We start from the raw sequence: 14,464 nt of genomic DNA, 5'->3' as shown, positions 1-14,464 counted from the left end.
TTTGGAAAATCAATACACTCTCTTGATTAAATTTTTCCATTTGTAGAAAATTGCATCTTGTAAGCTTGTCGCAAATTGGACATAAATCCCCTACAGGTAACGTGCCCAGATCGAGTGCTTTAGACGTTTGTAGCCCGAATTACCACAGGCATCATTAAATATTGAGATGACAATTAAGACAATACAAGACAAAACCATCTACAGCAAGACATATTACTTTGAGGTCAGAGCACACGAGATGTAAAACGGCTTTGAAGCAGATAAAGCGAGCTAGTGGGGAGTTATAATTTTCTGACCAAAACAACATTTCCTTTTTAAAATAATCAAGGTTTCTGTGAAGTGGTTTTGAAATTGTTTTGAAATCGAAAATGTCGAGTCTTGTGTGCAGTCGAAAATCGAAAAATCGGAGAAGAAAACCCCCGAAACCGGAAGTTAATGACAGCCATTCGGAGCATCAACAAGCGTTTACCCGGTTGTTCCGAAATATCACAAGACTGATGCTCCAGATCGAAAGGGAAAAAATAAACAACACAGCGTGCTGGTATTGCAATGCGAGGCGCCGAGACGAGTTGAGAAGAAGCGACGCCACGCGATACGTGGACGAGAGTTTGGAAATTCAGCCATGCAGATCGAAGAACTACCGTCAACCATTAACGTTGCCGCCAATTTATAAAACGGTTGAATTACCTGTCGTGCAGAAAAGGAAGGTGTTGTTCCCTACCCCATGTCGTGGACCAATTAAAGATTCGGAGTGGTCTGTTCTTAATAATTGTCGCTACCTTCGTCCGGGACTTCCGAAGTACACCGGAAACGGACCTAACAGTCAATCCAAGAAACCTACGTTTCTCTGGACCGTTCAGAGTGCAGTAAGTGAAAGATAAAAACAAAAATCTACATTATTTTTTTCAAAAGACGACGGAAACTTGGTTTTTCAGTTGACACCAATGTATTTATTGTTGAATATGGAAGCTTTGGATTAATTTTGCTCATTCCGATTAAAAAAAAATACAGATTCTGAAAACAGAACTTCAATTTTTAAATTTGTTTTAACTTATATTGTTTCTTGCATTTTCGTAGAAATCATCAAATTGCTGGTTCAGAGAGAAAAAGGATTGAATGTAGCAATCTGTTTAAATAAACTTGAACAAACAGGAACAATCAACAAATTGTTTTATTTCCTTCAAATAGTCTGTGATTTTCATGTATAACAAATGAAATGAACATTTATGAATAATGTCCGCATGCATGAATTCATTCGTATGCAACCACAATCCAAGTCACGAAATTATAGAAAATTGGAATTACGTAGAAGCTATTGTAAAAGGTAGACAGAAAAATGCAGGTTGATATACGAATATATCCGACAACATGCTCTAGTTTCTTGGTTTTTTTATATAAAAATTATTATTTCTAAAACGGAAATAAAAAATGAGAAAAAATGACAACATTTGAAGCTCTGTTTCTGTATAATATTTTGTGTATACATAGAAAATGCATTTAAAAAAAAGAATGTAAAGGAAGACCTACATGCAGCAACTAGGTTAGTAACAGTTTCCAAGAACGATAACTGCTCAATAACAAAAACCAATGCAAAACATAATTAATAATATGACAGGTTACTTATTGTTGTCTTGTACAGAATGCTTATTATCTAGAGTTCATATAAAATTTTGCACTTTCAATGATACATGTATGTCTGCCATTTTAAGCGGTCTAAATTCATCTAAAAATGTCATGCTCAGACAGTCTCTCTCTCTCTCTCTCTCTCTCTCTCTAGCAACCATTTTTCTTACAGTTAGACTTAATGAAATAACAAATGATTTGGGTCTCCATGAAAAACAGTTTGTTCATTTCAAAAAGAGAAATAAAAACAATAAATAAGTAAATAATTCATAACATTCAACATAACAATATTCTCAAAACAAAAATCTGATATGCTGTCTTGGTTCATAACAATTTTAGGGAAGAAAAAAGAAATTCCCTCGTCATATATTGACTAAAGGAACACCGAGCTGGTTTTTTAACAAAGTGTCGAGATTTTCTGGAAAGACGTCGCCAACTGGGGAGGACTCGAACGCCGCCCTCTGCTGCTGTTTTCGGAGGACATTTGGCGTGAACCGTGTCCAGGTCATGTTGCCCTGTGGGACCCATTCAAAGCCCAGCTTCCGGGAGGTATTGATGAGAGAGGTATCGTTGGATGGAATAAAACCGTACACTATATCACTCTTCGCTAAAAGTTTTCGAGTCAGGTCGCTGATGAGGATATCGAAATAGCCTTCCTTTCTGAACTCGGGTAAAACATAAATCATAGCGATAGAACCGTTGTACTGCATACATATATAGGCCAGAATCCTGCCGTTCTTGTCCAGCAGGCAGCTGCTCTCGAACTTTTCGATGACACTTCTGAAGTAACCTTCCAATTCATCGGCGTTGCTCTGCTTTGCCCAGTCGCTTTTTAAAACCTTTGCGTGTTCCGGTTTCAACGCCGATAAAGTGACTCCATCCGGGATTCTGTCATATGAGATAAAAAAAAAATTTTAAGCAATTTTAAAAATATGCAATTTAATAAAAACAAGTGAAAAGCTGTCAATGTGACAGTAAACCGGGTTTTCATTTATGTGAACTGTATCCATAATCCATGTCAACCCGTATCCAGTGAAATGGAGTACCCTATATGCAATACTTTGCCAAAAAATTCAATTGCTGGTATTTTTTTCATAAATTATCGGAAATCAAAATCCTAGCAATATGCACACCTCTGATATATGTATAATTGATCTGCAAAAGAACAACTTCCTATCTTGAGAACTGTAGGGGGAGTTAACCGTACAATGAGGGTACCCTATATGCAATATTTTGCCAAACAATGACTAAGTTAAAAAGCTGGTATTTTTTTCATAAATTATTGGAAATCAAAATCCTAGCAATATGCACACCTCTGATATATGTACAATTGATCTGCAAAAGAACAACTTTCTATCTTGAGAACTCTAGAAGGAGTTATCCGTACAATGAGGGTACCCTTTTGGCAGCCGCCCGCCCGCCGTTTTCACCACTTTAATAACCGGATTTTCCCGTTGGAAAACCCGGTTAAAAACCAATTTCCTGCTGTTTGGGTTTATAGTTTTTGAAATTGAGTTCCAAATGTTTTAGGAAATTTGAAAAAAAAAAACCAACAAATTCATTATTCTTACGTTGGCATATCAGGGGGAGTAGGTCTGCTCCATGCGTACATGAGCCGTGATTCTTTGGAAGTTATTTGTCCGCCATGTTTTCTGCAGACTTCGCTTAGTACGGGTATCACATCACTTGGTACTCCTGCAAATATAATTTTATTAATATAATGTATCAAAAATTGACTTTTCACAATTATATTTCGCTAGGACCTAGTCCATTTGTTTTCAATGCGATCCAATAACGGCCATTGTGATACCAATCTATTTCATCTTGTTTATATAATATGGATTCAATGTTGTATTATTTTATTCAGTCATTCGCAAAATATATTGAGTTTATTCACTTGATACATGAAGTTGATCAATCACGTCATCAATGTAGATTTGACCAACCAAATTCATGATCAATATCCCAAATATTTTTTTTTTAAATGTGATATTCTTTATTACTTATGTTTGAATTAGAGACAGTCTATAAATAAAAATATCTCAAAAACATTCCGCAAAAATTCCAATTTAAGGGATTAATATTTATTTTTGATTAATTGTAAAGCAGCTTACGACGAGGCCGACTCAATGTCTGTGTTATGAAATTTTACATTCGTAAATAGATTACTTCGAAATAATCTAGGATTCCAACTTCCTTGGCAAATCATTTTGCATGACATATGCACATATAGAAGAAAACATTTATTTTCTGTTGCCTTGAAAAAAGTAAATCGTACAATTTTATATTAATTTGATGGAAAGTATTTTAGCAGTATTATTACATGTACATCTTTGACATATTGATGTGATGTGGGTTTACTTTATGGAAGAAACACAAGATCAAATCTAAATGACCATGCAAAATTTATATTTTAATTACGTACTTACATAACAATAATAATTAATGAATAACTATTAACCTAACGTCTCTTTCTTTTTACCTTTTTTATTTCGATATCTTTCATTGTTTATTTTTGAATTGTAATTACATTGTAGATCTATATCGATGCACATTGATATTACTCTTCGGCCGCTTATACCGTTAGCTTCCAAAAGATATCCTTTAAGGAATTAAACGTTTTTAGAAATAGTAAATTTATCTAACCACAATACACTGCCGACCAATCGATAATTAATAGCTATTTTTAATGAACGTTAATCTTTTTTTTTTTACTCTGAATATACATGTAACTATAAATTGGTAAATCAGTACTTGGATGGCCATGTCTTGTGATCTTAGGCAGAATTATCACACTGTTTAAATGCGCTGATAATTACTGCACCGATTCTTTCGATTACGTTGCAGTAAATGTGAATGGCCAACTGACATACATTTGCAATTGGGTTGTTAAAAAGAGATTTTATCAAAACGTCTCTTCGGTGTCTTTTAAAAATGCATATCAGAATGCGCCTGATGATTTAACTCTAAAGGAACCATGTTCTGTCAAACGTGAATCGGCAAACACGTGCGGTGCATGTTTACTTAATAAAAAAAAATGATTAGTGAAACTGATGGTGTTTTTTTATTCATCACAACAAAATACGGTGATGCCTCTACCATATAAAAATAAACGCCATGTGTAATTTTAAAAACAAAATCTACAATTAAACAGTATGAAATAACCACCGTTAATTGTTTCAATTATCAACGTGAAATGTATACGTTTTGCGCACATGTGTAAAGAGCAGTCACAGGTAACCTGCATTTTCCCGCCAGCCAAAACATTTATATCAGTAGGTCACTAGGTCAAAATATACACCAATTTACCTACAGTAATCTTTTACTTTTGCCTTTAACGCATAAAATAAACACGTTAGCCGTTTAATATAATATTAAACGTATTTAATAAGTTTATGGCTGTTTTGTAATTTTCTACAATTTCAGTATTTGTCACATTTCAGAACACGTTTTGTCTTTGAAAGTACATGTAAGATGGACTGAATGCACGCGTTACCTTTAAGCGCATGCTTAATTAATATTTTTATCAGTAAAGGTTTTCAGAATTGTTCTTCCATGCGCTGTCTGCGTGATTAAATGAAAGGCTGTTGCCCTCACTGAAATATCAGAGGATATTTACCCCTAAAAGTGATAATAAAATACATCTTGGGCACGAAGGCAACACAATAGCCGATATCGTGCGTCAAAGAGATTGCCGAGTATCATAACATTTTTCATGTCATTAAAATATTAACATAAACCAAATATGTTTAGCTTGACATTTTCTTAAAGATGTATATTTTTGTTATCAAAGTTCGCGACGGCTAGCCGAGAAATCGCTGTAAAGGCACTTTCAATAGCATGAACAAAATAATGTACGTATGTATGTAAGTTATAAAAGCAAAGGTGTGAGATTTTATGACAACACTAAAAAAATTTGAAAGAAATGGTTGAGAACATATATAGACTTGAATGCTTTAATATACACGGTATTTGACTGCCACCTTGAAAGGAGTTAACACGCTTACCTCTGTCAGATGGGTGTATTTCGTTTAATTATTTCATGGATCAATAAAAATTATAGTCTACATTCACTTTTTATGTAAATTGTATTTTAAGATGATAACAGAATGATGTTGTACAACAAGCAATCTACTAAAAAAAGTGCTAACCACCCCCTCCAATTGTTTGTGTACAACATGTACAAGTTCGGGTCATTTGAAGCACCTTTCTGGGCATACTGGTAATCTTTGCGGCTATATTTACCAGTACGAATGGTGTTAAGTGAGTATAAACACAATTTTAACAATCAGCATTCAACACAATGTGTAAAGTATTGCCAATTGAATTGATAATTTCTTAACCCCCCCCCCTTTCCAATCTGTGTATGTTCGCGTCATATGAATAACATCGGTTTTGGACAGATCTCTTGTTTAATGCGGTTATCTATATCAGTACTGCTGGTGTTAAGGTAAATTTTACCTGTAAAGTTTATCGGCTGGCTCCAGTCGATAAGCCCGGGTCGCTGAAGAAAATATTTCAAGGCGGAAACACTTTTCGTGTGACATATATGGGTCTGCTTAAAATAGTTCAGGACCTGCAAGAGTCAACACAAACCCTTATCGTCAAAGCTTAAAAAGACATTCTACAGATAAATTCATCAGTTTTTCAATTTTGCGCAAAGTTGAAGCTAGTTAAAAAATATTTTATGGTTTCTTAGTCTTGCCTCGAAAGTTCAAAAGGTTATCGAATTTAAAATAAAATTGCGGGAACTTTCTAAATCCGAATAAATAAAGCCCTGTTGTCAAATGTTTACTGTCATCTTATACAATTGATTTAAAAACATTGCCATTCCATATACATTTCATAAACATACATTTATCATGCATAATGGCATTTTAACAGGACACATAACTTATCTACTCATCACACATATATGAATATGATTCATATCTTAAATATAACTTTTCCCTGTGCTAGGCTAGCTCATTTTTTGCAGCCCCCCCCCCCCCCTCCTCCCGATCAATACGATAATTTAACTACCATCAAAGTTCTACATGTATATTAGCCTCGCGCTTCGGGCTCGGTGAATATTTTATTACCTTTTCATTGCTTTTGCTTTCATGATATTGTCTACATACCTTATCAGATGATTCTGGGCGTAACAAAATACAGTTCCATTTTGGCCAATTGTCTACGACCACCTCGAACCCACTTAGGTTGTCATCTAAAGCATTCCTTATCACATAATAAATCTACAAGAAAATCAATGACATGCATATGCATTATAAATAAACACCTTGGGGACAAATAAACATGTAAGCATTATAAATATATCATATCAAATTTCCTGAATCGAAATAACTTCAGTTTCTTCTACAAGTCTATTTCGAAATTTTCCCTTCCCTTTTTCCGAGTCTATTTGCTGAGTGTTATTACATGTAAGAGGTTTCTGCCTTCACAAATCTCGCCATTGTTAAACAATAGTAGGGATTTCTCTAGAATTTATTTTAAGAATTACAATCTCATCTGAAATTCTCGTAAATTTTAGTGTTAGGAGCGCCAACCGGATTCCACTTAATAAAATGTTTAATACGTTTGCACTCCTCTTCGTTTTTTTTTCTCTCAAGAATTTTCTAGCTCTATCTGGAATTTGCTCTCAGACTATAATGCATATGGCTGCTGCAGATCTGTATTAGATGCATGATCTTATTGTCGCGATTAAAAAAATCAATACCAAGGAAAACCTAGAAGAAAACTGCAAGAAAAAATTGAAAACGATCGAGTTTCAAAGAAAATGTTGATGTGTAAAATCTCTGTTGTGAATTATAAAATAAAATGAATTTAAATACGTTTAATTGAGTTGCTTTTATAGTTAATACATGCATAATGCTGTATTTCAAGCAAAATTCAACGTATCATGTTGAAATGAACCACGCCTATATAGATTTTTTTGTACATCAAACTTAAACATATTTCCTTGTATAAACATACGACAAAGCTATGGTAACAGCTTTGGGGATGTTTGATAAAAATACAGATAAAAGTGCAGTGTGGTAAACATAAGTGATTATGAACGGCGCTCTCACTAAACACCCAGCTGTAATCAATGAGATTTTCGAGGCACTTAATACCCCTGACCACGTTGACAAGCAGGAAGTCAACACTCAACAAAACTTACTCATTACGACAGAAAGACTTCACTTGCTGAATCACTTTCCAGCTTTTTATTTCGTTAAAATCAATAAGCACTGCATACACAGACACGGCAAAGCAATGAATTATGCTGACTTTTTCTGGATAAATGCAGTTTATGAGTACGTTAGTCATTGAACTTTTGTACTGACAAAACATATTTAAATTTTATTAAACGTGTTTATTACAACACTGCTACATTCAAACAAGCACAATACATTGATAGACACTTGAATAAAACTTAAAGAGCAATATCAACAAATTCAAGCACGCCTTTCAAACAAGCATGTAGATTTTGTTATTTCCCCCCCCCCCCTTTTTTTTTGGGCTTCCTGGTCAGGTTTGAAAAACATAATCAGAAAAAATATATATTTTGTCACGACAGGAACAGTTACTTCGATGCTGTACATGGATAAAATCATAAAAATGGACACCAAGAGTTCAAAACACAAACAATGACGATATATATACCTTAGCCGTGCCCGGTAATCCACAAGATAACTCTTCTTTAAGCTCTCCGATCTCTTCTTTGTCTAGGATTTTGTAAATCATAACAGTGTTACCCGTTTTTCTTCTAAAATAAAAATAATACACAAAACCCTGCCTCGTTGTTCACTATATCCTCTCCTTCTCAGCGTGTACTTGTGTGTAAGCGTCTTGCGATCAAATGGCACGTGGGGTTGGCCTCTCTGGTGAATGATCAGTCAAGGTCGATCCACGCTTCACTGACGTTTATTTGTTTACATACGGAAGCGCGGAAGGGATTTAATAATACTTCAATGTAACAATGTCCTGTTTACAGTGTTTTGAATGATTATATATCCTTCTTTGCTGCTTAATCGGTTAGAACCGGTTCTAGATTTTTTAATACGGACATAATTGACTTATGATTTTATTCTAATGTACCTGGGCTTTGCAGCTGAAACATTGATAAATTTTACCAATTCTTTCAGCTTGTTTGACAAAATGTAAATTACAACCTTTAAAAATTAAGATATTGGACACCATGAATTGTATTTATGTAATTCGATATGACATTTGTTAACAAGCATTCTGAGAGTATTGCATAAGCAATACACGCCCCGTACCTGTTTGTAGAAATCTGTGAAAACCATGCACTGTTATGCAGAATATCATTTCTTTGCGTCGTTTGTACCTCGTATCAACAGACCAACCCGATAACGAACCCGATTGTAATAATACAAAAAAAAACCTGTCATTAAATTTACAACACAATGCTTGAACTATTTTACAGAACCTATTTGTTTGTTAGAAATAATAAAAGGAATCGTGCAAGTAATGCACGATATTATTACTGACTACATACTTTCCTCGTTTATTCAATTATTCACACCGAACCCGATAACAAACCCGAACATTTAAGAAATGGAATATAAAAAATTAATTTTCTCAAAAATATGTCAACCAGACGCTACAAAAGTGTAAACTTGATCTGTAGTTTGACATTTTGAAGCTGTTCAGCAAATTTCACATTATTCCTCAAACGCATAAAGAAAAAAAAGTGTGGAAAACTGAAGTTGGACAGACAGACGGACAGACGGACGGACTGACGGACGCAGAGGAAAGCTATAGTCCCCTCCGGTGAAAACCGGTAGGGGACTAAAACATAAGTAAAAACAGATTCGACACGTTTTACTTTTAAAATTAGAAGTTACTAGGGTACCGCTTCTTAAACAAACAGTACTGGAATAAAATGCAGTTGCACTCAAATCTATATTTTGTAATGTACATTTGCACATGTGCATGGTTCTTAACCATGAGGCGAGTAAAAAGTTCAATTTTAACTTACAGCTAAAATAAAAGCATAAATAATATGTATCAGTTAAACTTTTTAAAGTGTCAATTTTGGTTAATCCATAACAAAATAGCGAGTACAGTACTTTTGACATTAAAGAGGGAATAACGGCAGTGTCCATCATAGTCTAGATTATTTTCCTCGATGGGCTCTGTATAAAAAATACAGAAATTAAAATGTTCAAATTCGAATAAAAAAATAATAGTTTATGGCGAAAAAAAAATCATTTTTCAGTTGCAAGGTAGATCTAACGCCACTGGGCAATTTCTTAACCAGTCAAATCTTTTATTATAACTACTTCACGATGATTTGAGAGTTTTCAATATATTGACGATTTTGCTCGTTACAGCACACCATAGTTTTTACCTGAACTTTTCACATGCAAGCAAAAACGTGATCCCTGTGTGTTTAAACAACATTGGATATGTTAGTCTGACCCAAAACAAAGCCCCTCTTTGATCTAAGGCGAAACAATTGAAAACACTTGCATGTTTTTATTTTATGCCATATCACGTTTTTTATAGACGTGATATGAAAACGTTTTAAAAGGGTAATTGAATAACACATCAATTAAAAGTATATTTATTTAGTTTGTTTAAATTGGCATGCAACTTAATTTTAGAAATGATCGAACTGGATGGTTAATTTATCGGTCTGTTATCTGATATACACAGTAAGATTATTAAAGACCGAGAAACGTGTAACGACCGTAGAGCAAAATGTGAAAATGTTTAAGACGAGGAAGGGGGGGGGGGTTGTAAGGATTACAACTGTAATTTAACATGTCATTGGATTAGTTTTATCCTACTTTATGTATTTTATGTATTTAAACTGTCTGCTCACTTATATATGCTTTTGAATAACAACAGATAAAAGTGGACAATAAGAATACAAATTTAAGGATCGTTCTAAAAAATGTAATAGACCTGCCCTTGAATTTAAAAATTTTCAAAATTAAACGTCATATAATTACATGATTGTACAAACTTTTGCTGACTGGAATTATCAGAAAATGTTTATAATTTGATTTAAAAAAAGGTATTTATATTTGAATTTATTTGAAATCTAATATCAAGTCTTACATGTGACCCCGCTGCCTCGGTAACAACTGCCTACTGTGGTTTCATTAATATTCGTTGAATACCAATTTTCGTGGATTTCGTTCTTAAATTCATCCACGAAATTAAATGTTCATCGAAGTGCAATTTCTACTAACATTTTGTATTGATAGGGTCATTGGCGAAGAATTTACGTGTCCTTGAAAGTGTGATTTTCGCTTTACTCAGGAAATTGATACCCTTGAATATTAATGAAACCACAGTATTATGTGTAAAGGTGACAATTTTAAGGAGGCTGAGTGGTCAACATATGAACCATCATACCTGCCTTAAACTTTGACAAATGATATTTTACGCCATAAACTATTTTCCAAACTATCATCTAGTAAAGGAAAAATTAAAATATCATAGGTCTAAAATGTCCGTATTTTAATTTTTATTACATACTTTATAGTTTTGGCATATGTGATACAGAGAACCCATGAGATTATTAGCTATTCTGAAAAGCTTTTTCGCAATAAAAAAGATAGTTTAATATTTTACACACTAAGAGCAACAGTTCAGGAGTTTATATTAAGAACGAAGTCCATATTTTGGAATTTATACACATTTTTCCCAAGTGCTTTAAGTATCTTGAAAATGTTGATGTACACTCATATGCATAATGCACTTGCAATTTTTAGGTCACCTATTGCTATCCGTTTTCGTCCGTCGTCGTGCGTCGTCCGTTAACAATTTTACATTTTTAACTTCTTCTTAAAATTTTTAAAACTACTGGGCAAATTGTTATCATTTTTAGTGTGAAGCATCTTTATGGTTAAAGGAATCTGAATTGTGAAATTCGTGGCTCTACCACCCCTGGGGCACCACACGTGGGGCAAAATATGCAAAAAAGCCAAATTTTCAAAAATCTTCTTGTCTTTTCCAACATATTTGAGGAAAAAACTGGTTGCATGAATATGATGTCCATGAAGCCCTCTACCAAAATAGTGAAATTCATGGCCCCTGGGTCAGGGGTTCTGGCTTTAGGGTGGGGCCAATATGGCCATATAGTAAAAATGTATTAAATCTTAGAAAATCTTCTCTACTCCCATATGTATATTTGATAAAAACTAAATTCATGATTATGATGTCCATGAAGCCCTCTACCAAAATTGTTAAATTCATGACCCCTGGGTCAGGGGTGTAGGCTCTAGGGTGGGGCCAATATGGCCATATAGTAAAAATGTGTTTAATCTTAAAAAGTCTTTTTCTTTACTCCCAAACATGTGGGCAAAAAACTGAATACATGGTTATGATGCCCACTAACTCTTCTACCTAAATTGTGAAATCCATGGCCCCTGGGTCAGGACATGGGGGGGGGGAGGCAATATGGCAATATAGTGTTAATGCATATAATGTTTAAAAATCTTCTCAATTCTCACACATCTATATGAAAAACTGACTTCGTAATTATGTTTACCAGGAAGTCTTCTACTTAAATTTTAAATTTCATGTCCCCTGGAGTATGGCATTTGACCTTAGGGCAGGGCCAAAATGGATGTATAAGATGGTAATACATATAAGGTTTAAAAATTATCTTCTTTTCTCCCACACACCTGAAAGGAAAACTGAATTCATGATTTTGTGGACCAGGTCTTTAAGTTTTTTGCCAAAGATTTCAGGCAGGGAGGTGGTCGTCATTACAAATTTATAATTTTTCTTCTCCAGAATGAAACCCATTAAATGAATATGAGACTCCTCGTCAAGTCTGTGTATGGGTTATATGCTATTCAGGTGACCGTTAAGGCCTATTGGTCTCTGGTTGTTTTTTTTTTTTCAATTTTTAAAAAATATTTAAAAGTTCGTTGACTTGGTCCTATCTTTTACTAATTTTTCAAAAAAATTCAAATGCGTGTCGTCTCATAGCATTCCACCTTGAACGACCTTTACGACCTTTGCACATTCAAATAATATACGAAGAGCGACAACTTTGAAAATCTGTGCTGGAATACAGGGTGTTGTTCCGAAAGATTCAACTGTAAATTTAGTGTAAACAAAACACCAATGATCTGGTATTGCAATGTGATTTATTTTTATTTCATTATTTTATTGTTAGCACATTGGTAACATACGGACAGCTTCGAGCGTCAAAGGGCAGGAATGTTTTGAAAATTATTTGAAAGAGGTAGAGGTTCTTAGCGGTGGAGAAAACTCCTTTTGCAACAACTTTGCAATATTGTTAAATAAACAGTGCGGAACGACATGTACTGGTAAATACAACTTGTATGGTGTGCATGTAATAGTAACTTAGAGTTCTGATTTCTCTTCTATCCAATATGATATATTTGTAGGGCAAATGTGTAGGAGTACATACACAAGAGATAGATCCTTGTTTGGTAAACCAAATCAGAAACTGTTTCCCACCAGTCTGGAACACATTTTTCTTTAGAAACACACACAGAACCAGTTATACCCTTGTTGCAGAAAGGGTGAACTTCCTAATTTATGTTGATTTGTGACAGTCAAAACAGTTTGGTTGCCTATGGCCTTATATGTAGCTTACGAGGGTTTCCAAAAAGTTTGTGAACAAATGTAATTTGATTCAAAATAACGGTGCTATTATCAGGAAAGCATAATAATATCTTTATACAGAGTATGATAATGTATATGTACAAAAATCAAAGCAATGGACATTTTTGTATTGGAGTTATCATTATCTAAACATTGCCTATACAGTCCGCACGCCCAGTCTGACGTTGACTCATAACGACGTTTCTATAACGTCGTATTCCTGGATTTACCTGAAAGTAATATGCTGCATTCACCGTTTTGTCAGAGGGTACAATCGCATTCTCCATCAAAATATCGCTTGAGCCACTTTTGGACAAGGAAACTCGAACTATTTCGACGTTTTCCCGTCTCTTCTATTCTTTGTTTTGTTTCTATCGGTGGTTTACCTCAGACGACAAAATTTTATGATGGCGTGCAGTTCCGTGCGGTCAGCTGACGTCTCTTTTTCAGACGTTTTTAAAAAGATGTTCTTGCCGTAATATCTTTTAAAAGACTCAGCTATGTTAAGGAAGGTCTAAGAATTCTACCACGTGTGATTTAGAAAAATTTGCATAAGCCCCGCCCCTTATTCATGAGATTTTACGAGATATGGTTATTTCGGTAATTAACAAACATCTACCAAAATGAATATGATTAATTATTGGGTTTGAATGGTTCAAGAAAGGTGTACTCAAATAAAATCATAAACTATTCTTTATATCTTGCGAAATCATGAAATTCCTAAGTCGTCTGATGACGTGTCGAGGCTGACTACGTCACATCGGCGCTTGCAGCTGTGATCAGAATAAACATGTGGAATTCAGTGATACATCTCGGAATTTAACTCGTTTACAACCAGCGTGGACAGATATCGGCATAGGATTCAACTGAACAAGGCAAAGTAATTGTTCTGCGTTTCGCTAGTTTTGATCATAAAGAGCACTGAGGCTCATTGTAGCTTTTTACTGGTCTCATATCCCGATAACATTAGATCGCATTTCCTCCATGTTCAAAGTACACAATAAAAAGTCCATGGCCAAACACTGTATGTGCTAGCACTACAAAGATTACTGTGAGGATCTGGAATGATAATATGATGATTATAGACAAGATTGTAATGTTGTTTAAGTAAATCGAAATGTGTTATTTTATTCAGTTTTCTTTTATGAAGATTTAATTAATTTTATTTAAGACAAAATTAAAGTGTGTTCAAACTGAATTTCCACACATTTTAAAGAATAAACATTTGATTATGCCTGTT

At 34.3% G+C, this 14,464-nt stretch overlaps 2 protein-coding genes across 2 annotated transcripts; one reads left to right on the top strand and one right to left on the bottom strand.

Annotated features, from left to right (window-relative positions):
• The first annotated feature begins 209 nt into the window (after positions 1-209).
• LOC128181860 (uncharacterized) lies at positions 210-1,704 on the top strand. The gene is made up of 2 exons (XM_052850407.1): positions 210-866; positions 1,078-1,704. The coding sequence occupies exons 1-2, from the start codon at positions 369-371 to the stop codon at positions 1,114-1,116; spliced, it is 537 nt and encodes a 178-aa protein (XP_052706367.1). The 5' UTR covers positions 210-368; the 3' UTR covers positions 1,117-1,704.
• On the bottom strand, positions 1,154-8,500 carry LOC128181859 (glycine N-acyltransferase-like). Its single transcript, XM_052850405.1, has 5 exons — positions 8,269-8,500; positions 6,744-6,857; positions 6,085-6,199; positions 3,195-3,318; positions 1,154-2,511 (listed from the first exon to the last, which is right to left on the bottom strand). Exons 1-5 carry the CDS (start codon positions 8,347-8,349, stop codon positions 1,986-1,988), a joined length of 960 nt encoding a protein of 319 aa, XP_052706365.1. The 5' UTR covers positions 8,350-8,500; the 3' UTR covers positions 1,154-1,985.
• Positions 8,501-14,464: the final 5,964 nt, after the last annotated feature.

The sequence above is a fragment of the Crassostrea angulata genome, chromosome 4 (genome assembly GCF_025612915.1).
Source record: "Crassostrea angulata isolate pt1a10 chromosome 4, ASM2561291v2, whole genome shotgun sequence".
NCBI classification, from domain to species: Eukaryota; Metazoa; Mollusca; class Bivalvia; order Ostreida; family Ostreidae; genus Magallana; species Magallana angulata.
The sequence above is the reverse complement of the archived record's forward strand: the minus strand, read 5'-3'. Positions and strand labels throughout refer to the sequence as shown.

Excerpts from the sequence above, each read along its gene's own strand:
- LOC128181860 (XM_052850407.1), top strand. The coding sequence starts at position 369 with ATGTCGAGTCTTGTGTGCAGTCGAAAATCGAAAAATCGGAGAAGAAAA. Across the intron at positions 867-1,077 it reads TCTGGACCGTTCAGAGTGCA|AAATCATCAAATTGCTGGTT; the intron begins GTAAGTGAAAGA and ends GCATTTTCGTAG.
- LOC128181859 (XM_052850405.1), bottom strand. The coding sequence starts at position 8,349 with ATGATTTACAAAATCCTAGACAAAGAAGAGATCGGAGAGCTTAAAGAA. Across the intron at positions 6,858-8,268 it reads GATTACCGGGCACGGCTAAG|ATTTATTATGTGATAAGGAA; the intron begins GTATATATATCG and ends ATTTTCTTGTAG. Across the intron at positions 2,512-3,194 it reads ACTCCCCCTGATATGCCAAC|AATCCCGGATGGAGTCACTT; the intron begins GTAAGAATAATG and ends CTCATATGACAG.